Genomic DNA, 24192 nt, shown 5'->3' on the forward strand with positions numbered 1-24192 from the left:
TTTGAAGACTTTCGCGAATCTATCGGCACGTCTCAAGCAAGAGTCCATCAAGTAAAGTTCTTCGCGATACAGATCGAATAATGTATCTTACATTTTTATATGTACTTTTCAAAAATTGAAATGTGCATTGACTTTTATAATTTCGAGAACACTTGGGTTTGAGTTTAAAAAAAAATAGAAAAATCTATGAAATGATTTATTTATTTATATTAAAGACCATGTTCTCATAACTAAATGTAAATAAATAAATGTATTATCTTAAAACCTTTTAGATACGGATAACTAACGAACAAAGTAAAAATAGAAATGTAGCATGTATACAAACAGTAAATCTTTCTAATTTATTAGTGCAAGTATATAATTAGCTACATCTTATTCTTTAAAACACATCTGCAATAACAATATTTCGTATTTGCTAATTACTTACCAAAAGGATAACTAGAAACTTCAACTCTACTGCATTAACTTAGAGTTTAAATTTAAACAATATCCTAAATATGTTTAGAATGGGGTCACAATGCAACACGTTAATTTAATAAAAACGTGCCTGTATACTGAAATATATGTTTAAAATGTCCAAGGGATAATATGCCGTATTCATGTGTAATAGATATCAAAATAGTATACGCTATTTATGTTATTATACGTTGATGTGCTTTTAAAATATCTGGATGTGCTAAAATGTTAGGAAAGATGATATTTTTATGAAACGTGTTGACTATAAAATTGTTTTTTTATTCATGGCCCATGGAATGCCGATAGACAATGTGAATTTATGGTTGAAATGGGATATTTTACACTAAAAGCTTGTTTAATAATGTTACCATAGTATCGGATTGAAATACATAATATTGTTTAGAAAAGAAAGTGATTATTTTATATTTTAACATTTCTATATCGATTTGATCAATTTAAATTCATACACACAAATAGTACGATTTATATGCTAAAATCGAAATCAATAATCGTAAAACATTTACATCATACTAGGTATTCATGATTCAATTTTACAATCGATATAACGCTAAATATTATTACAGTAAGGTCATGTCGCTTCGCAGGTATTATAGTCCGTTTTCTTATGGGAAAAGGTATACATTTTTGAGTAAAGCATTGCCATTTGGTACGAATGTTGTACTCGTCCACCTAAGCCCAAATCGCCTGGTAGCCAGTGTCTACTCCCCGGCAGAAGGGAGGGAGGGGGGGTTATAGAACAGAGCGCCCGGCGCTCGGAAAAAAAATTCTGGCGGATTCATTTGGCCCTTTGAGTCGAGTTTGGTGTCGTTATCAGGTAACTAGATGATGCCCGATTCATTCCCCATACCAGTTTTTTAGGGTTCCGTAGCAAAATATTTCACAATCTTTAAAATAATAAACTTTTGGCAGTGGCAAAATCCAAACAAACCAGAATATTTTTATATTTTTGTATGAAACTTGGTTTATAAAAAAATACTGTATGAAAGGCCATTTCATGCAAATTATAAAAACATTAACATGTTACATATATCTTACCATTTTCAATGTGAAATAAATTATAGAAAGTACAGGAACGTTCGTCAGCGCAGCGTAGGGGACGGCTAATAGACCCGAAAAATAAGCAATAACATAAAACAAAAACCAGTCAAGTGCGAGTCTTACTCACACATCGAGTGTTTCGTACTTATTTGTCCTATACCATGTTATCTTGTCTGGTAGGACCTGGTTAACTGATACACACACACTTTCTTCTTTATAATATTAGTGTGATTTTTAATCATCTTTAAATTATAAATGAAGTCAGGTAACATTGTTAAAAATAAAGATATATAATAATAGAACGTTTTTGTATTAATAATAATGACAACCACCACCACAATTACATAATTCGGTACATTTGAGCTGGCGTATAAAACACTTCAATCTGGAATTGCAAGATTTCACGCATCGACATCTTATCAATTCAAAGCTTCTCTTTTCTTTTTATTTCAGATGGGCAAGGAATATTTTGATTTTTTTAGGTCCCTAAATACATATATACAGCCTGTAAAACTGCCCTTAAGGTGTGTTGTTTTAGGGCAGCTTCTGTGGGAGGCAAATTTTCGATTTGCCTGTCCGTTTTTGTTAAAAATTTGTTTGCGACCCTCATTTACTGTCACAGCGGGGTACAATGTAAAAAACAAACATGTACTTATAATAATTAAAAAAAAATATATAAGTTCTGGATAAGAGTATCCTTAAAATATCGTGACCGTCCTTACCTATCATGCATTGTAATCACAAACTTTTCAATGTCAGTGTCTGCATATTTGTCACTGTAAAGTGCTTCAAATCCTCGTGTGACATTCGGATATGCCTTCCATACCTCAAATGCAGGTGTACCTATAGTTCTTTTAGACCTTCTAGCTTGGAATACATGATATTCTGTACTAGCCATATCTGTCGACTGTTCTTAACATTATTTTGGCTACTACTACTATATCGTGTGTTCCAAAGCTTTGAAAGAAAAGAGAAGCTTTGAATTGATAAGATGTCGATGCGTGAAATCTTGCAATTCCAGATTGAAGTGTTTTATACGCCAGCTCAAATGTACCGAATTATGTAATTGTGGTGGTGGTTGTCATTATTATTAATACAAAAACGTTCTATTATTATATATCTTTATTTTTAACAATGTTACCTGACTTCATTTATAATTTAAAGATGATTAAAAATCACACTAATATTATAAAGAAGAAAGTGTGTGTGTATCAGTTAACCAGGTCCTACCAGACAAGATAACATGGTATAGGACAAATAAGTACGAAACACTCGATGTGTGAGTAAGACTCGCACTTGACTGGTTTTTGTTTTATGTTATTGCTTATAGCTAGAGAGCTAGCGCAAAGCTACCTGTATGTATTTGACCAGACCTGGATTTTTGTGTGTTGATTCCCCTATACCTACTATACATGAGATGAGGAGTCACTAAGCCCAGAGTGGTGGACGGGGCGCGCGCTTAGGTAAGACAGGTGGAAATTTTTGGCGAACTTTGAAACCATTTGACCACGTCTGCCATTTTGATATTTGAAAATAGATTATTATTACTATCGGAAAATAACAATGGCAGACCATTATCACGCGGATAACATTCTGGCAGACACTTATGAAAGTGCTGAAAAAAATACAATTTTGAAAGTATTTGACCAGATCTGCCATTCATATATTTTATTTATTAGGGTCTTAAAAACTTATTTTCGAAACGGCAGACATTTTCATTGCGTACAGACTTCAGCAGACAACAAAACTTTACAGACTTCAGCAGTCAACAAGACTTAGCTTCTATATGGTCAGCCGTCAGATGTATATATGTATTACGTTCCCTGACCTTACATCAATGATTTACTTTATTAATGTTTTTATGGTCATTTACATTTAATTTTGAAAACTATGGAATAAAATTTATAAATTTGATGATACAAAACTAAATACATTTGTAAAGAATCTCAAATATAAAGTTGTGTTGCAAATAACAAATCATCATTTAAATATTTAGTTTATTTCTTTATTTAAGAAACAATTAACAATTACAAAACAAGATAAAAAAAACACGCATGCATTTATTGAAATGTTCATTCATCATCACTATCGTATGGCGTTGTGTGACTCGTCTTCATAATCCATTGAATCGGATTCTGTAAAAGTAAAACGTAAATTATATAATAAAAGAAATGAGTAAAGTCAAAAATAATTATTAAAGAATTAATCATTATAAACTTACCTAGTAAGGCCTTTGATGTCGCACGATGCCGCCGCGACGCCAGTGTAGGTACTTCTGCTGCTACATGAAAATATGCTAGGGTTGCAACAAATGGGAAATAAAACAATTGTGATTATTACTATTATGATGTAATCATTTATTCATATGTACATTCAAAACAATTGCGATTACTAAATCTGATGTAATTATTTTTTCATAAATATATAATTATTATTAATTAAGTACATAATATATTGCACTGTGAAATATTTACGTATCACTTTATTTTTGATGTTCTTAATTGTCTTTTATAAAATTTAAGTGACGCATTCGCATTGGGATCATCAATCCGATAAGAAAAGAATGGAGACAACATATACATAGCTTTGATTTCAATTCTACAGATACCAAATATACAATCTATCTAAAATGATACGACGGATGTTTCCTGCGTTTTCTCGTCAAAATACCGAAACAACGTAATTATTGTATAGTAGTTGGGCGTGAAAGTAAAAAAAACAAATGAAAAGTGTTTTCCATATGATTATTGCACGCCTCATAAGCGAAGCGTTGAGGTGGGTACTACTGTCACTTCGCGCAAAACATCTGATTTTTCAAACTTAAAATGTCTTTATGTATCATACATTGCACTTGTAAGATAATACATACACACACATATTAAGAAAAAACACTATTTTTAACGTTCATGATATTTTTGATGTCATTTTTGTTATTTAAACTAGTTAAAAAACAGTTTAAAAAAGTTCTGTCTTGGACGTCCGTGTGTCTGTATGTGCGGATCCTTTTTCTTGTTAACACGATAGCGACCGAAATACTTTACTAATCGAATCTTTTTTTTTCTCTTACGCTTGAGTATGCTCAGGAATAGAACCCTTTCATTTTTCAGGGTCTGATTCGATGTGGTTTAATTGTTATTAAATAAACAAAAATAATAATTAATAAATATTTATTAAAAAAAAATTATGAGGCGTGCACTTTTGGATTTTCCAATATATTTATTAAATTTACGCGATTAAGAATAATTTCAACGATAGAATTTAGTAACCGAGAATTCAGAGAAGGATTAAAGAAAATACCTGCCTGATCATTTTATCAAACTCTAAAAGAATTATGGTTATTTCGCATCACTCGGTTTATTAGTTTGGTAATAATTATTAAAGGTAGTTACAACCCTAGCCATTGAGTCGAACGGTAGGCAATACAATATCGACTTTGTGCGGGTACATATGGTACATTTCTTCTTGCTGTGAAGCGTAATTATTATTATTAAGATTTTTTAGGCTATTTATAGCGTAGTAATTTTCACTTTTGCATGGAAGTGATGTATCTGCTAGTATCTAATCTGTACTGAAAACATCTGGCAATAACCGTTAGAGTGGGAACCGAAAAGAGCCCTCTCAGGTATAAAACCTAGACTATTTGAATGCTAGTAACTATATAAAATAAAAATACTATAGGCTAGAGTGAGAATAATATTGATATATATGGAAAAAAATAGCTACAGAGATAGTACTGTATGCATAGATCTGACCATGTAGTAGCTAGTTTTTGTTGTCTACTGAAGTCTGTACGCAATGAAAATGTCTGCCGTTTCGAAAATAAGTTTTTAAGACCCTAATAAATAAAATATATGAATGGCAGATCTGGTCAAATACTTTCAAAATTGTATTTTTTTCAGCACTTTCATAAGTGTCTGCCAGAATGTTATCCGCGTGATAATGGTCTGCCATTGTTATTTTCCGATAGTAATAATAATCTATTTTCAAATATCAAAATGGCAGACGTGGTCAAATGGTTTCAAAGTTCGCCAAAAATTTCCACCTGTCTTACCTGAGCGCGCGCCCCGTCCACCACTCTGGGCTTAGTGACTCCTCATCTCATGTATAGTAGGTATAGGGGAATCAACACACAAAAATCTAGGTCTGGTCAAATACATACAGGTAGCTTTGCGCTAGCTCTCTAGCTATTATTTTTCGGGTCTATTAGCCGTCCCCTACGCTGCGCTGACGAACGTTCCTGTACTTTCTATAATTTATTTCACATTGAAAATGGTAAGATATATGTAACATGTTAATGTTTTTATAATTTGCATGAAATGGCCTTTCATACAGTATTTTTTTATAAACCAAGTTTCATACAAAAATATAAAAATATTCTGGTTTGTTTGGATTTTGCCACTGCCAAAAGTTTATTATTTTAAAGATTGTGAAATATTTTGCTACGGAACCCTAAAAAACTGGTATGGGGAATGAATCGGGCATCATCTAGTTACCTGATAACGACACCAAACTCGACTCAAAGGGCCAAATGAATCCGCCAGAATTTTTTTTCCGAGCGCCGGGCGCTCTGTTCTATAACCCCCCCTCCCTCCCTTCTGCCGGGGAGTAGACACTGGCTACCAGGCGATTTTGGCTTAGGTGGACGAGTATAATATTCGAACCAAATTTCATTGCTTTACTCAAAAATGTATACCTTTCCATACAAGCATGCCCATAAGAAAACGGACTATTATACGCCTAATCGTTTCACTTTATCGGAAATATACGGGGAGAAATAGGAGCGCGAACGCGCCTTTGTAACAAAATTAAATTAATTTAATATACTTTTTGGAATTTATTATCAATGCATTTCTGATTCCGTAGATTATAAGTACCATAAAATAACTAATGTAAGTAAATAACAAACAATAATTCGCATATGAGAGAATTTTGACCACCATGCAAAACTAATCTCTGAATACCTACTTGGAACGGGACATGACACAAAGTAATTCCAAGTACCACAAAAATCCCTTAAACATAAAATAACCTTCACGCAATAGAGATAAATACCTGGAAATCTTCAGATAATCCCATTTTTGTCTAAGGTGTTGCAGGAAATTCGAAATCAAATAAGTGTTTAAACGTTTTATCTCAAATCAAATACGGGTTTCTTTGACGCTCGGTTGCCGTTTTACTGAACAAAGTGACATTTCCGTTCCGTCTAATCGTTTATGGTTCTCACAGTTATGTGATATTTGTTGTTGAACACATATTCTATGGCTAATGTACGGTACTTTTGCAATAATGCATCTGTGTAAAATAATTAAAATATGGATGCTTTAGAATTAAGAACACCCATGTTGTCGTGTTGATGTTTTAGTTGTAATAGTTTAAATACAGCTTTATACGCACAAATTGTTGGAAGATAGTCGAAACCACAGAAAAAGGTTCAGTATAATAATATCGAAATATTAACAGAAAACTAATGTTCCTACGCTGAAAAAAATCTTATTTAAATTATCTGAAACAGATTAGACGAAGCAGAATTGAAAATAAAGAATGCATTATTGCAATATTCATCAACTGATCACTTATCATTTTCGCACAATATTCGCTCTGCTTACATAAAACAATACACTAAAACCAAACAAAACACACGATTACAATCACATTATCCATCCGTATATTTCGCACTGCAGTTGCAACAATTGCAACTGCCCTACATAGCGACTAGCAGGACGGATGGACAGACCTCAAAACACGAATTAGCGCAAATTCGCTAGTTATTGAACAAAGGGTCCGTGTCTTTTGGGTATGGAAAATTAATGGTTTGGGTTATTTATGATCTAAGAGGTAATGTCAAGAAGAAGGAGAGATCACAACGAGTTTTTATTCTTATTCAAAAGTTAATACCAAAACATGAATTATTTTGTATCGATATTCATATTAAGTGCAATGGACTGTTGTTAGTGATACAGTGCCAATTCAGGCCGAACAAAGATTGGAATTAAAAATTCAATAAAAATAGGTACCTACTGAACGGGTAGGCGTACGATTCCAAATTCCAACAAGCAATACGGTCTTCTGTCCCATCGCAATATAAGATTGATGTAATAGGCAGTGCACTTTTCTACTAAAATTCTACAAAAAATTAATCAGGAATTAATTGTAAAATTTTACTGTCGTGACAAAAAGTAAGCCCAGAGGACTTTATTAGCTAAGATTAATTCAATACAAAAGTTGCGAAACTATATCTAAATCTTAACTATTGTTTTATACACAATAGATTGAGTAATTACTATATCCGCATGTTGCAATTCTAAACAAAAGGTTACCGTAAGCTCTAAAATTTACACTGTTAGATTTTAATGTAACTAAAGTTAAGATAATTTTCAAGGCGTGCTTTTATATTGGAAAGAAATAAGAGGGAAAATAATGTGGGAACTTGAGCACTTTCCAAAATATTGATAAGCTTTGAAATGTAAAGAGAATTCTCTATACTTTCATTAATAAGGTGTTATTTTGAATTGGAAAGAAATAGGGAGGAAGATATTGTTGCAATCTGATTAGTATTCAAAATGTTCATACGTTATTCATGAGTATGACGCAGAGCAGAGACCCTTAAAAATGTGCTATTAAAACAGATTAAAAGATTCCTTGCATTTCTCTCCAAAATTTTGGCAATACTACAGTTACTCACATATTAATCACCAACTTACTATTCCAATTTTATGTCGAAGTTATTGCATTTCGAAGATAAGAATGCTATAAAAATTCCCTATAGAATGATTCATCTTCATTCAGACTAACAAAAATGCATCTCACTGAGAAATCATGTAACAATTAATAAAATTTTCTGGACCATTAAATATTTTATTACCTTCTGTTAAATCACAATATCGTAATTCGTAACTTACTTTTTAAATTATTATTTCACTCTTACATGGCAATCGAATATCTAGCACAAAGATAGATTACAGTCTGCCCAAGAATATTAGCTTCTATTCATCCCACTACAATGCAAGCAAAACCCGCGGGTTTGACCTAGTATTTCCAAACAATTCACATCTACAAAATAAGTGAATAAAGTTTTAATTTCAAACACAATCAATACTGCACAAAAGTAGAAAGATTCTATTTCAAATATAAATTAAAACATTATGATAAACTATCTCAAACATAAGAATATTCATTAACCTACAGCATCTTCATTAAGAAAAATTCTTAAAAGATCAAAATCCTACGCTCTTAAATGCAATTAAAATTCTCGAAGACACGTCATATCCGCTCCATAACTTTTATGCAGGTCAGTATAGTAAAGTTTAAATTATTACTGGCTCTTCTAATTGATTAAAACTGTTTATCTTGAGTAATAGCGGGGAATATTTAGAAATATGACATTTTAGTAGTTACTACTAATGCTTATGTAGTATTTTAATTACGAAAGAAATAGAACTGAGACATAGAGATATTTAATCACAGATGTAGGTTGTTATATGCAAATTATAATTACACTAGCTGTGCTCCGCGGTTTCACCCGTATTGCTCCGCTCCTGTTGGTCTTACCGTGATGATATATTATAGCCTATAGCCTTCCTCGATAAATGGGCTATCTAACACCGAAATAATTTTTCAAATCGGACCTGTAGTTCCTGAGATTAGATCGTTCAAACAAACAAACTCTCCAGCTTTATAATATTAAGTATAGGTTACTGTTATTTTCAAGTTTCAATGTGTTGCCACCGATTAGATACTAATTAGTTACGCAGGTAACCTTGAACCTTATCTGAAAAATAACTTATTCAAAACTACATCAAAGCCAATAAAAGACATTTCACTATCGTTTCAATAACTTCTACTTTCATTTAAAAAACCATAGATATCTACTATCATATTATTATCATACATAGCTAATAAGCAAGCCACATGACACCCACGCGTTTTTTGTCTATGCTTTCTCTCCATTTGTGGCTTGCCCCACAGTTGCATTATTTAGAAAATAGATAAAATAGATAAAATAATAGAATTGTCAGTCATTACAATAAATTTTAACTATGAGTTAAAAGAAGATTCTTGACCGGGTTAAGTATCATCGCTACATAGTATAAAACATAGTCGCTTTCTCTGTTGTCTTATGTTCCTATGTAAGCTCAAATCTTTAAAACTACGTAACGGATTTTGATGCGGTTGTTTTTAATAGATAGAGCAACACCTGTGAAAGGTATTATAAGTAAGTAGGTTAATAAGGTTTTCGACAAAGCGGGCGAAGCCGCGGGCCGACGGCTAGTTAATGTACTTATAAAAGAAAACAAGAAATAACAAACATTAATAATAATAATTAACCAATGTAAATGCACCATTCTTTAATCAAAAATTCAGTTTAATATCATTTCACACAAATCAAAACAAAAGAAAGAGAAAAATAGAGTTTTAATAGCTAGATATCAATAATTTCCACTCGATAAATAGTTAATTTGAGCACTGAGTTATATAAATACCAAAATTTATCGTTTCCTATAATTAAACTATATTTTACAATCTTTTAAAGGAATTGATATGAATAACGACTTCATGTTAGAAGAAAGGCGCTTAAAATTATGTTCTAATAGCTGCTCCGCGCGGTTTCACCCCCGTGGCTCCACTCCTGTTGGTCTTAGCATGATGATCATATTATGATGATATATAGCCTATAACCTTCCTCGATGAGCTATCTAACACCGAAAGAGTTTTTTTAAATCGGACCAGTAGTTCCTGAGATTAGCGCGTTCAAACAAACAAACAAACTCTTCAGCTTTATAATATTAAGTATAGATATAAATAATTTATAAAAAAATATCGCAGAAGTTCCATTAAAATTAACTATTTTACTTGAACTTTAGAGATCATGACTATAATATCCCGTCTTTTGACGCTCAAAATGATGTTGTAGGTTCTAGTTTTGGTTGTTGTGTGAATGTAGATATTAAATCATCTTTTAAGGCTCCATAATATTTTAATCATATCCTATTAGTGCTATTTGTGACCATTTCTGTAATATTTTATGTTTTTTCCCACGTTTTTTCCTGACATTATTGTCTATAAAAGATCGCTTTTGCCATAAGGTCTAAAGTTAAAAACTTTTAATTAAGACTAATACGTTTTACATTAATTAAATAGATACGAAATTGGTAGGTATTGCCAGATTTATAGCCCACATGCATTTTAATTAAGGAAATGTATAGATTAATTGCGTCAGCTATTAATAATTATAATGTTGCATAATGTATGTAGTACATGCATAATTTGTGACTATGGGTAGAATATTGATTAGTTTTTATTTTTATTCCGGGCTACACCTGTTTGATACACGACGCGGTTGGCGCAGTGGTAAAGTAACTGCCTACTGAGCCGACGGTCCCGGGTTCGATCCCCGGTCAGGGCAAATATTTGTGTGATGAACTCAATTATTTGTTCTTGGGTCTGGGTGTTATTATCTATATATGTATTTATTAAATATTATATTTATCGTCGCCTAGTACCCACAACACAAGCCTTAATTGAGCTTACTGTGGGACTAGGTTGATTTGTGTAATAATGTCCTATAATATTTATTTATTTATTTATTTAATACCACCAATAATTACTTATAGCTTTCCGCCCGCGGCTTCACCCGCGTCAAAGTAGATACTATGTAGTGATGAGTCTTTTTTATTATTATTGATCTTAAGATACTTTCCCCAAATAAAATTACTGAGGCGAACCCGGGACAGGTTGCTAGTAAATCATGATACAATTAATCTACACTAATATTATAAAGAGGAAAACTTTGTTTGTTTGATTTTAATGAATAGGCTCATAAACTACTGGACCGATTTTGATGAAATTTGGCACAGATAATCTTTAGACCCTCAGAAAGAACATAGGCTATCTTTTATTGCGAAATATGTACCACGGGCGAAGCCGGGGGGGACCGCTAGTATATAATATTGCCAGAATTTTAAATGTTACCGTTTCCGTGAAATTTCCGGGATAAAAACTATCCTATATCCTGTCTCGTGATAAATGTACATGCATAACAATTTAATTATTTTGTTTAGACAATTCAAAAATCAGTTGTAGGTTAGAAGTTTCTGAGTGTGCTGTAAAATATAGTGTCCATTTTTTTTAGAAGTTCGTAGTTTCTTCTCTATATTAGGTTATTTTGTAAAAAGGCTTATTCATAATTTAATTGGTAATAGTCTCATAGATTTTAGGTCGGTCAAAAGAAAGTTCAAAGGTCGATTAAAAGATCTAGTTTACAGCATAGAAAAGCATTAAATAATTCTTTGGTGTTTTGCTGCTAAAGGGAAACCTTTTCAATATAAATTTCTCCAAGCATTTTCTTTTCAAGAAATACTTAACCTACATTTCTACAATTAACACTCCTTTCATAGCATATTAATTGTATAAATTAAACGCGAAATAATTTAAACTCTAATTGCTTGACCTTAAATATTTTGCTAAATTTATTTCTAATGAATTAAAATAGAAAAAGGTTGGAAACAGAAGGAAAAAACTTTAAAGCATACCTTTATAAAACGTTTGTATGTTTTTCTGAGAATTGCGTTTTCACACCAAAACGGCGGAACCAATTTTGATAGATAGATAGATATTGCATTCTAGCGAAGCCGCAGTCTAGTTGATTATCACGAAAGCGCGTGTTTATAAGACGTAGTTTAATAGTATCTTATCTACTTAAAAAGGCTTAACATTATTCGAGTATTCACGCAGAAGAATTTATAAGTACTTACAGTAATATATTACAGACTAGCTGTGCTCCGTGGTTTCACCCGCAGTGCTCCGCTCCTGTTGGTCTTAGGCCTTAGCGTGATGATATAATTATAGCCTTCCTCGATAAATGGGCTATCTCACTGAAAGAATTTTTCAAATTGGACTAGCAGTTCCTGAGATTAGCGCATTCAAACAAACAAGCAAACTCTTCAGCTTTATTATTAAGTATAGATATAGATTCTCATAAAATACAATAAAATCATCACATTTCAAAAATACCAAAGAGCGTAATTTGTTTAAAAATAATAAAAATTCTTTAGATGACGTCAAAATGATTGATAGCATGTCATAAATGTCAGACGTATTGACAGGTTCGACTTTAACTCGCCGTGAAATCGATTCTGCGCCTGCGCACGCTTATAGTATTAATGCTAATCAATTGTATATTGTTTTCAGTGTTTTTAACAGCTTCTGATGAAGTTTGAATGAGTAATTTAAAACTTTACGAGAGTGAGGGAGGTTCTCAAATGTTTCTTGTTAGAATGCGATTTATAAATATGTATGATGATAATATGGAAAATAATTTTAATTGAAAGCAAAATATTTCGAATGTCGTATTATTCTGTACATCATTCAAACTAAGGCAATTTTTAAAAAATAACTATAATATATTTCAACAGTTCCCCTTGCGCCTAGACAGAAATAATGGATTTTCAGTTAGAGTTTTCTAGTAGTTTTTAGAAAGCTTATTTAACATGTAAGAAATAAAAAGGAGCCGGGATCAATATTAGTTATAAATATTTGAGAAAAAGTCGAAGAATATATGTATATTTCTGAGGCATATCTTGGCGGAGGATTTTTTTTATTGAAATAACTAGATTTCCGCCCGCGGCTTCGCCCGCGTTTTCAAAGGAAAACCCGCATAATTCCCGTTCCCGTGGGATTTCCGGGATAAAAACTATCCTATGTGTTAATCTAAGTTACTCTCTATATGTGTGCTAAATTTCATTGTAATCGGTTCAGTAGAATTTGCGTGAAAGAGTAACAAACACAGACACATCCTCACAAACTTTCGCATTTATAATATTAGTAGGACTAAGTCTCAAAATTAATATTAAATAGTTTGGAAAATCCAAAAGTGCACGCCTCATAATTTTTTTTTAATAATTATTTATTAATTATTATTTTTGTTTATTTAATAACAATTAAACCACATCGAATCAGACCCTGAAAAATGAAAGGGTTCTATTCCTGAGCATACTCAAGCGTAAGAGAAAAAAAAAGACTCGATTAGTAAAGTATTTCGGTCGCTATCGTGTTAACAAGAAAATCCTCCGCACATACAGACACACGGACGTCCAAGACAGAACTTTTTTAAACTGTTTTTTAACTAGTTTAAATAACAAAAATGACATCAAAAATATCATGAATGTTAAAAATAGTGTTTTTTCTTAATATGTGTGTGTATGTATTATCTTACAAGTGCAATGTATGATACATAAAGACATTTTAAGTTTGAAAAATCAGATGTTTTGCGCGAAGTGACAGTAGTACCCACCTCAACGCTTCGCTTATGAGGCGTGCAAAAATATTTTAATTATTATTTTGTTGTCCACAGTCGCAGCAGTATGCATACTGCTAGAAGTGGGGGCACTCCCGAGCAGGCAGAGCGGCTTCCGATGCAACGACCCGGACCTCTCGTTCCCGCACACGGGCGACACTATCTCCATCTCGCTCGTCGCAGCTGTCACTGTCATTGTGCCTTTTATTATTGTGAGTATTTGCCTAAAAATAAGGATTAATTAAAAATAAGTTGTTAGATTTTGAAAAATCTAGGGACGAATTTTTTACTTCTACTTTTTTTGTAATTTTGGAAAACCTCTATGTTCGTCTACGTGACCATTTTTCATTTAATTTTGTGAAATAAATAAAAATAAAAATGTGTGCGGGTAGGTACTAGTGTACACACGTAAGAAGTGAAACTTCTTTACGACCTTATTTTTCAAAAAATAATTGACTATATGCAACTTTACAGAAATACGTCGAATCACGCATGGTAGGAATAAGAAAAAGATGGCGCGTAACGGAAAAATGTCACGCGTAACGAAAAAATGTTACACTCAATTTTTTCCAACCCCGATAAAGAAGTTTCACTTCAAAAAAGTTGTCAAAAAAGCTTAAAATACAGGCTTGCATTTATAATGTTTAAACCTGAAAGAACTAATATGAAACGCGGGTCTTTTATAATATTATGTATGATAATACTTTCCCCAAATAAAATTACTGAGGCGAAGCCGGGACAGGTTACTAGTAAATCATGATACAAATAAAACAAAACACATTAAAAGATCTATATTTAAACGGTTCTAAAACAATAAATAAAAACAAAAATGTGGTTATCTTAATTACAGTGCAGTGACCTACTGCTTAATCACTGGTTGCATTTGTCTCGTAATAACTGTATTTTGGACGTTATATATTATTTGAATTATGATAGCAGATATCCATTAGGAAGTAGTGTGATATAACTGTTAATCCTTGACTTGATCTAGTTTTTTTAATGACCTGACAGTCGTTATCCTGTCTTTTTTACATATCAAATTGTGAATCTACACCATTCCAAAGAATTAAAATCCTAAGAATAGGTACCTAATTAATAATAACTAGCGGTCCGCCCCGGCTTCGCCCGTGGTACCTACATGTTTTATAGCCTATATTGCTCAGTGAAGATGCAGCTTTCTAATCATGAAAGAATTTTTGAAATCGGTCCAGTAGATTATGCGTGAAAACCATACATACATAATTACAAACCTTTCCTCTTTATAACATTAGTATAGACTATAGAAAATCGTTCCAGCAGTAGAGAATGTGTGACATAAATAAAGATTTAAAACATTCCCAAACGTTTATAAAAAAATGTTGTGTGGTTTTATGAAACCACGGTAAAAGTGGAACTTTGGCACAAAATTAACGGTACGATAATTATTATCGTACCGTTCCGAACACTGCTTATACCTACTCGGCAGCCGACCGTCACGCGACATGCGCTACACAGACCAAAAAGTTTGAGACGATGTAATAAAAGTTTCACTTTAAAAATATATTCTATCAAATATCAATGGAATAAATCAGTACTGCTACTACTGTACTAACAATTACTATTTGCTTCCAATACCTATATAGATATTCTATTCTGACAAAGCTGTGTGAACCGGTGTGTTATGATTAAAGTACATAATTAGTATTATTAATCTTCTGTTCACTGAAAATCTCATTAGCTCGGGGTCAGCTTAACTAATTAGTAATCATACGAAGCCACAGAAAACCACGAAGGGTATTATATTTCACGGTACCTTAGTTATATCACACTATGATGAAGACAAAGATTTGTAATTTATGAAGTTTTATTAAGATGTAGAACTTTTCTAGAAGAGAAAAGATACGTTTATCAATATTTTAACTGAGTAGTTAGACTAAGTGTAGAGGACCCAACTTTATTTCAGAAATTTGCAAAACGTTTAAACGTCCAACAGTCAAATCATTCGGCACCGATACCTCTATATTCCGGCAGAGCTTATCTTTTTAAATATATTGAATAGAAAGCATGAACGAACCAAGCGATTATAATAACCAGGGAACAAGCTAACTATAGTTAATAACACATAATCAGCAACAGTTTTACGCTTCTAATCCTCATAATAATTTGGTCATAATTCTTCCATTTCTAAAACTGCTATCTTCCGGCATCCTTTGCAAGACTAACTTAACAAGAGTTTAACAAGAACCCTCTCCTATCTTTCAAGATATGGGCAGTAGAAGCAGCCCTCCACAGGGACGACGAATACACGATAAAGAAGAACAAGCTATCCGCTAGTGTTGGCACCGCTGGGCTCATATACCGGGACTACATATACGGCGCGGTGGTCAACTTGACTGTCATGGAGGTCGTCAAGTGCGTGGTGGGGTCGCCGCGGCCGACGTTCTTCGATTTATGCGAGCCGGATAAGGCTAGGACTTGCAATGAGTAAGTAATTAGATGATAGACTAAAATGGCTGCTTTCTGATACGAGTAGGAGAGTGTTTAACGAATACCTAATCTTTTATTCCTGAATTTCAATCGATTGATCAGATTTTCTGTATATAAACTGTAGACGCATAAAAGACAAGTGCAATTGTTTGTAATGCAATGAACCAAGTTATGTAATACAAATACCGAATTTTACCAGTAATTAACTTTGAATTCAATAAACTAGATCAATAACTGAGTTTCGAACAATTTAGATGGCAGCGAATTTTTTAATATCCAAACAGCTGTCTTGCTTCACCTGCAGAGATTTCAAGCTTTCCGATGATAAGTTTTAAATTGTTTAAAAATAATTTTCCCTTCTTTCTGAAACATAAAAAGAAAAATTATTATTTCATAACATTTTTCAATAATTTTTATCAACTGACCTTACCTTTTTTCCCATAGTTCAGAGTACGTAGCGAGCTACACATGCACCTCGACGCGGTACTCCCGGTACCTCCAGATTGACGCCAGCAGGAGCTTTCCCTCCGCCCATACCTCGCTTGCTGTGTACTGTGGATTGTTTTTGGCGGTAAGTTTATTTATTTATGTACCTTTAGCATTATATTAGAATTTGCATTTACAAAGGTTTTGTAAACTCCGGGAAGAACTTAATAAAACTACTCTGCAGACTAGGGTACTGGTGTCTTTAAGTAAAGAGCATAATATATAAAAAGGCTACCAGAGTTATAAGCGTTTATGGGAAGTGGTGACCACTTGCTCTGACATAAAAAAAGACTGAAAATATTCAAATCATCATCTATTCTTAATAAAAAATGGTTAAATTAAAGACATAAAGTAGAGAGATCGTGACAGTTCAATAATTGGCCAATAAAAATGTTAAAGTCTAATGCAGACACGGTACTATTATTTCTTAAATAAAGATATACCATTAGTTGGAGCATTAACTGTAATTATTAATTACATACTCCACTTGCCTCCCCATTTTAATGTCCTACAATTACGTGAAGAAGGATGTCAGTGGATATAATTGGGATCCCAATGGAAGCTATTAAATGTACTGATTGAAGTGCAGTTCCCTTTTTAACAATTGTTATGCAATTAGCTATGTGTATTGTTGAATGTTGATGCTTGTTCAAGAGTTTTAAGCTTTTCTCTAAGCATTCCGTATGTATTTGTAAGTAGTTCTATTAAATTGTATCGGTATACTTAGATACAAATTTCAAAACTCATAATCAAATCCTATCCTACGAATATTAAAAACGTTGAAGTTTGTAAGAATTGATGTCTTTTATTCTTTCTTGCAAAAATTGCTGATCGAATCGCTCTGTTTGTCCTGACGGACAGAGACATTTTTTTTCTATTGAAGTGAAAACTTCTTTAGCGGCGTTGAGCACTTTTTCTGTAATGGGTATAAAATCTTAAACTCGCGTCAGGACACGTGACCTGATCGAAAAAGCGTAAGACGGATACCATTCCAAAATATCAAACATGCTCAACGTTAATAATCAAGTTTTCACTTCTGCCGGCACTCCCTGAGTGCAACCCGTCTTTTTTTTAATAAAACGGTTATAATGTCTCTTAAATGATATCTTTCCTTGTAGTGGTACCTCCAACGCCGCGCGTTCAGTTGGCACAACCGGTCGGTCCTGATCGTGCCGCTGGTGCAGATCCTCTGCATCATCTACGCGGTGGTGTGCCCGCTGACCCGGGTCACGGACCACCGGCACCACTGGTGGGATGTGCTCGCTGGGGGTATCATGGGGTTGGCCAGCTTGGTGTATACTGTGAGTATTAGATATTTTTTTTTGTACAATAGGGGAGCGCTTGGCTACAATCTCGCCTGATGGTAAGCTGAGATGTGGCCTAAGATGGAGCGCGCTTCCCTAAAATGTATCTGTTCACTCTCCTCTTGAAGACCTCCAAATTGTACTCGATAGATCCTTAATAGGTTAGTTTTTTTATTGTAAACTAGCTGTGCTGTTGATCTTAGCTGATATATGAGATGGCCTATAGCCTTCCTCGATGAATGGGCTATCTAACAGCGAAATAATTTTTCAAATCGGACCAGTTGTTCCTGAGATTAGCGCGTTCAAACAAACAAACAAACTCTTCAGCTTAATAATATTTATTGTAAATGTAAAATGTGTATTACAACAATACATTGCCTTTTTAGTCTCGAAGATTAATTTTCATTTCATCAGTCTTAAATAAATATTGGCCTAGTTTTAAATGAATAGGTAGATATAAAAATAAATCATATTATTAGAAGTTCGTAAAAACGTAATTAAAGCATACAGTCAGAAATTCATTACATAACATGGTCCCGTTCTTTTTTTATTTCCTGTGCTTTTAAAATATTAGATTCTCTAAAAAAAAGTATCATTCATTTTCCACTCAAATAAAAAGAAAAAAAACCGTATACTTCCAACAATTATTTTGATTAAAATTACACTTGTCTGTTTGTTCATGTCAAGTGCAATTCCACACCACTTTATCACAAGAAGCTTTCAACTCACGTATAGTTTATGACTTCAAAATGACTATAATAATCAAATATATTATCAAATTAACTTTCTATTTATATAACCTAGACAGATTTAGTATGAAAGTCGCTCCTCTTGTTGTAAGTAGTGAACGGCAAGTATTATTTGTTGTAATATATTGATCTAGTCAATAAAAAAGGGTTTAAAATAGGTAAATCGTAATCGAAACCGAAATTTATTTATGAAACTATGCAAATGTCTATTTGAAAAGGCAACGACTATATTTAGTGGTAATAATTAATGGTATGAGTACATCATGCGCCTTGTAGCATTTATTATTTAAAACATTAAACAACAAGACAATTAAAATAAAATAAAATAAAATTAATAATAAAAATAAAATAAAATAAAATTAAGGGCTCATTTATTAAATTGCGAAGTATTTCAGACCACGTAAAAACAATATTTTCAGGTTCATTCATAACTCATTCGAGAGCAAAAAAGCGAAAGTTTATTTGTCTTTCTTTACCGTTGCAACGTAGCAATTTTATAATTAATGCATTTTGAGATAGTTAGGAGCCTAGAGAGCATTTTTAGTGCCGTGTCTCATCTCATCACTACAATAATTTATTAATTTCCTTTACCATATTGGCAAAGCTAGACAGAAAGCTGGATTTATTCATAAATTGTAGGTATTTTACTTTTCTTTCCCGGTATTAGTAGACAGAAAGGTGAATTCATTCATAAATTGTATTATTTTCCAGGTACTAGTCCTCTGCAAGAACTTCAGCCAGCCCTCCGTAGTCAGCACGAGTGATATCTCCAGCAGCGACGGTAACAACCACCAATCTGTCCGACGGCTCCTCGCCCACGAGGCAAGAGTCGTGGTCCCGTAGCCCGTGTAGACTTGTGTAGTTTGCGCAGTTTGCATGAACGTTTGTACATGCCTGAAATGTTTAATGAATAGCAAAATGTTGTGTAGGTACATGGTTTGAGAATTGAAAGAATAGAAAATTATATGTTTTTGAAGTGAAGACTTCTTTAGCGGCGTTGAGCACTTTTTCTGTAATGGGTATAAAATCTTAAACTCGCGTCAGGACACGTGACCTGATCGAAAAAGCGTAAGACGGATACCATTCCAAAATATCAAACATGCTCAACGTTAATAATCAAGTTTTCACTTCTGCCGGCACTCCCGGAGTGCAACCCGTCTTTTTTGTGTATAAGTTTCTGGGACTATGTTGGTTATGTAGTTTTTTTGCGTACGATTATGTTCTATGATTATAGTTGTTTTAAGATTGCTAAGAGATTGTGTCAAATAATTTCCAAATATCGCAAAACTTTCGCATAGACATGGCATAGACAACCAAATAAAAAATGAGAGTTTTCCAAGTTAATAATAATATTAATCACTTTAGTTGACTGCAAACGTTCATGCAAATTAAACGTCAAACCGTGTCGTGTGGATCCACAATTATTATTTAAAAATTCGTTGACGATTGGCAATTAAAGCGTAGAGTAATTTGTAAATAAATTGGATTGTATAAATTGGTTTACATCGAATTAATGTAGAAATTGATACAAATCTAGTTTTAAAATCCGTTCATCGAAATATGTTTAAAGTTTAGTTACCTTTGTTATTTATTTGATGTGTAATACGCAGTAATCCCTTTAATTTAATAGATTTGCTTTAATTTCAAATACATTAATTTTATACTTTAATCTTTTGTATATTAAAAGCAGATTTTTTAAAACCTCATGCAATGTGATTTTTAGAGTCTATTATCTGTAGCATTAGCTTAGATAAGTACCTATAGAAAACGGTCGATTGTTATTTTATACCGACTTCAAATACGAAGTATAGAAATATTTCCGCCTTGTGCATGTAAGCGAGAGAAAAGCGAGTTTTGTTACAAAAAAACTTTATTTTTAACGTTTTTCCAAAAGTCGGAATAACCTACAAATTATTAAAAAATAGTTCTGTCTTGATTCTATTGTTATCAACCAGTGACTAATTAAAAACATAATATTATAATTTATTCATAAGGACGTAGGTATGTTACTGCCAATTTTCAGATTTGGAAACTGACAAATTGTTAGGCTACTTAAAATAAATATCGACTGCGCCCTGCTATGCTAGCCTTATTACTTATGAAATAACCGTTTCAAAAAAGATTCAGAGATTCAGATGTGAATTACAATGTGAATAGTTTAATATTAAAATCAATTTTAAGTCGTTAACCGGCAGAATTATTGAACGAATATAATTGAACTGTATACTCGAAAGGCGGGAAACTAGTGTTCCTGTCAACACAATGTTATAAAATGACAGCTAAAAGCGCGGGAAAGAATACCGCTCGCTGATTGGCTTAGTGAATGCTAACTTTTTTTTCTATTTTGACATTTGTTATTACTGGCCGGTAAAGTTCGATTATTTTGTAATTTCATTTGAAATTGCATTGTCGAAAATAGAATCACGTAATAATATAACCAATGAAAGTATTTACTATGTAGTACCTGTCTAGTCGTAAGTAGATTTAGTCTATTTATATTTATTTAAGGACAATCTTCTGTTACCCACCTATTTTCTGTTAATAAAATAGATTGCGGTGAACAAATGCTCTTTTGAGTGCTATTTTGAATAGTGTCTATAGGTTTGATTGAAAAAAATATGACGCGTAAATGACAATAGTTTTCTTCTTATTTTGTATAAATAATTCTGTAAATCTATTGACATGTATCTACTTACATATTTTGTTAAATATCATTTATTATTGTTCACTTTATTGTATGTTTTTGTTCTTTATATTGATTTCATTTTAATTATGACAATGCCACCATGACAGTCTGTTAATAGAACATATTCATAAATTATCTTTATTTTAAAAGAAATCATATGTATTTTATTATGTTTAACGTATATGAAAATAACGTTCTAATAATCAGAAAGAAAGATAATTTCATCAAAGGCGCCTTTTCAGTACAAAATATTATTTCAAAGACTAACATTGTATAACTTAGTAGGTAACTTACCTTTATATTGGATTATGTATGTCAATAATCTATTTATTTTCGTTATAAAGTACATTTATTTTTTCATAAGAACAATGCAAATTAATTGTGTATCGCCATTGTGTAGTTTTGTGTATGTGTGTGTAAATGTGCAATCTAGAAATTTCTTTTTCATACATTCCTCTGCATTTACGTGTGTTTTGTAAATATTAGTGTAGCATTAGATATAAATAAAGAGTTAAATTTTTTATTGTGTTTTTATTACCCTGGCCTAGAATATAATAACATGATAATATTTATCTTCAATCTGATAGTTGTCTGGAAGAGATTGTGTTAAGCATTAAGTCCTTTGTGTATTAATGATGCCTAACTTTAGTTTATTACATGTAATAATTGATGTTTATTAAGCATTTAATAATTATAGTAAGTAGTAAGTACAGACTTTTATAGTCATCTGTGCTATATTTCGAAGCTATCCGTTTACCGGTTTTAAAATTTAAATTGCTACATGAACATTTAAAATGTTGCAAAATTGGTCATCAATAATTTTAAATGTGAGAGCTTTGTAAGAGTGTAATACTTGACACAGGAAAACGATGTCAAGTTGTCTATGAGCTGTCTATAAAAATGTTAATTTTTAGCTTTAAATATGCATACAACGGAACCTATCACTTCTGCCTGTCGAGCAAAAAACTACGCATCCTGTAGTCTAAATAAGTATAACATTAAATATGTTCCTTTCTATTGTAATACATAATATTATTGCTATAGTAGGAACATAGTATAAAGAGAATAAAAATAACTGCGTTAAAAACAACCGACTTCAAAAAACGGAAAAGTAAGAAATAAAAAAGATTTGATTTTATAAATTACTACACATTATTTAGACGTGCTATTTATTAAAAAGGTTTGATGTCGGTGCACGTGCTTAATACTAAGTGCTTAGTGTTTGGCACCGACATACCGGCCGAATTGATAACCTCCTTCGGTTATAAAGTAAAAAGAGTTCATGGTTTTCAAGAAGTAGGTAAATGGCATTAGTTAGAAATTCATTGGAGGTGACAGAGAAAATATATCCTGTTGAACTATCTGGTCCTGAACAAAATGAAAAAGGAATATTATTATCTATAGTCTTTACCAATTATTTCGTTTTTCATGTTCACTTATCTACTTATTACAAAGCTTTAAAATTAGGTCATGTAGATTGGTTTTAACTGTAGGTTTTACACGATCTATCAAGTACATTCCTACACGACCGCGGTTGTCGCTTGCGGTTTAGATATCTTGAGATTAGATTTCATAACAAACTATACTTGGATTAAAATTGCAAAATAGGTATTTAATATTTAAGCTGTTTTTATGAGAGATATAGATATATAGAGCTTTATATATATTATAGTATATTATTATGTCTATATTTTACATTATACTATTAATATTGTATTTTAAATTTTCTTTTCTTCAATTAAAATATATTATGACGAATTATTGCTCTCGGGGCTCACTGAAAATCGGTGCTGTGACGTTTTTTTTTTACGTCACAGATGTTCACCGAGTGATTTCCCCTTTTAATGGCATCATGCTTCACAGACTACACACTTCAATGTGTATTTTTAAGTATTGTAGTAAGTAAGTATTGTAGTAGTATTGTAGCTTATAAGTATTGTATAAATTGCTTTGAATTATGTACGTGTGAGGCTATGTGCCATTGAATAAACGTTTTTTCTTTCTTTCTTTCTTTCTTTATATTCTCAGATATAGAGCTTTTATTTTCTCACTACGAAATACGAATGCTAGATGCACTAGATTCAGTAGATACCTTCCTAATTTTCTTTGCGGGGGCTCTTATTATTAATTTCATAAAAAATAGTATAGTATTATATTAGTTGCTCCTCCTATAACATAAGTTATCTCTTTCGTAGTTACATATACCTAGATGGTGGATGAATAAATAAAAATTGATAGGTATTCATATTTATTATAAGTACTGCATATGTGTCCCTTCGTCCAGCATACTCACCATGATATTTCATGAATGTCAAAAAACTGTTCTGAAATAGTGCTAAATAGTGCCCAAAGGAAAAAAATAGTGCTCTTGTACTTGCGAAGTTATAGCCATAGTTCGATGAGTATGCTGGACGAAGGTTTCGCCCAGCATACTCACCTCCGTCCGGAGAATCTGTATACGCTTCAAACATAATTCATACTTCAAAAAATAGTTCCCAAATAGTGCCAAACGGTGCCCAAAAAGAAAAAACAGTGCTCGAATAACTTCGGAGTTACAGGCTTCGTTCAGTGAGTATGCTGGGCGTAGGTTCTACGCCCAGCATACTCACCTCAGTGCGCGAATATCGAACGAGCTATAGGTACAATTTACGTCTCAAAAAATTGTGCTTGAAATAGTGCCCAATATCAGTCCAA

At 32.5% G+C, this 24192-nt stretch overlaps 1 protein-coding gene across 2 annotated transcripts in view; it reads left to right on the plus strand.

Annotated features, from left to right (window-relative positions):
• The window catches only part of LOC149481450 (phospholipid phosphatase 2-like), a 78619-nt gene extending 56600 nt beyond the window's left edge, over positions 1 to 22019 (plus strand). For both annotated transcript variants that reach the window (XM_089705028.1, XM_089705029.1), the window contains exons 3-7: positions 13865 to 14019; positions 16050 to 16270; positions 16718 to 16844; positions 17878 to 18060; positions 19524 to 22019. In XM_089705028.1, the coding sequence (XP_089561154.1) occupies positions 13865 to 14019; positions 16050 to 16270; positions 16718 to 16844; positions 17878 to 18060; positions 19524 to 19655 (818 nt within the window). In that variant the 3' untranslated portion in view covers positions 19656 to 22019. The remainder of the gene's footprint in view (positions 1 to 13864; positions 14020 to 16049; positions 16271 to 16717; positions 16845 to 17877; positions 18061 to 19523) is intronic.
• The last annotated feature ends 2173 nt before the right edge of the window (positions 22020 to 24192 follow it).

Source organism: Colias philodice, chromosome 16 (genome assembly GCF_061535455.1).
Source record: "Colias philodice isolate Cphi_HAF_F1 chromosome 16, ilColPhil1 Martin Lab GWU primary, whole genome shotgun sequence".
NCBI lineage: Eukaryota > Metazoa > Arthropoda > Insecta > Lepidoptera > Pieridae > Colias > Colias philodice.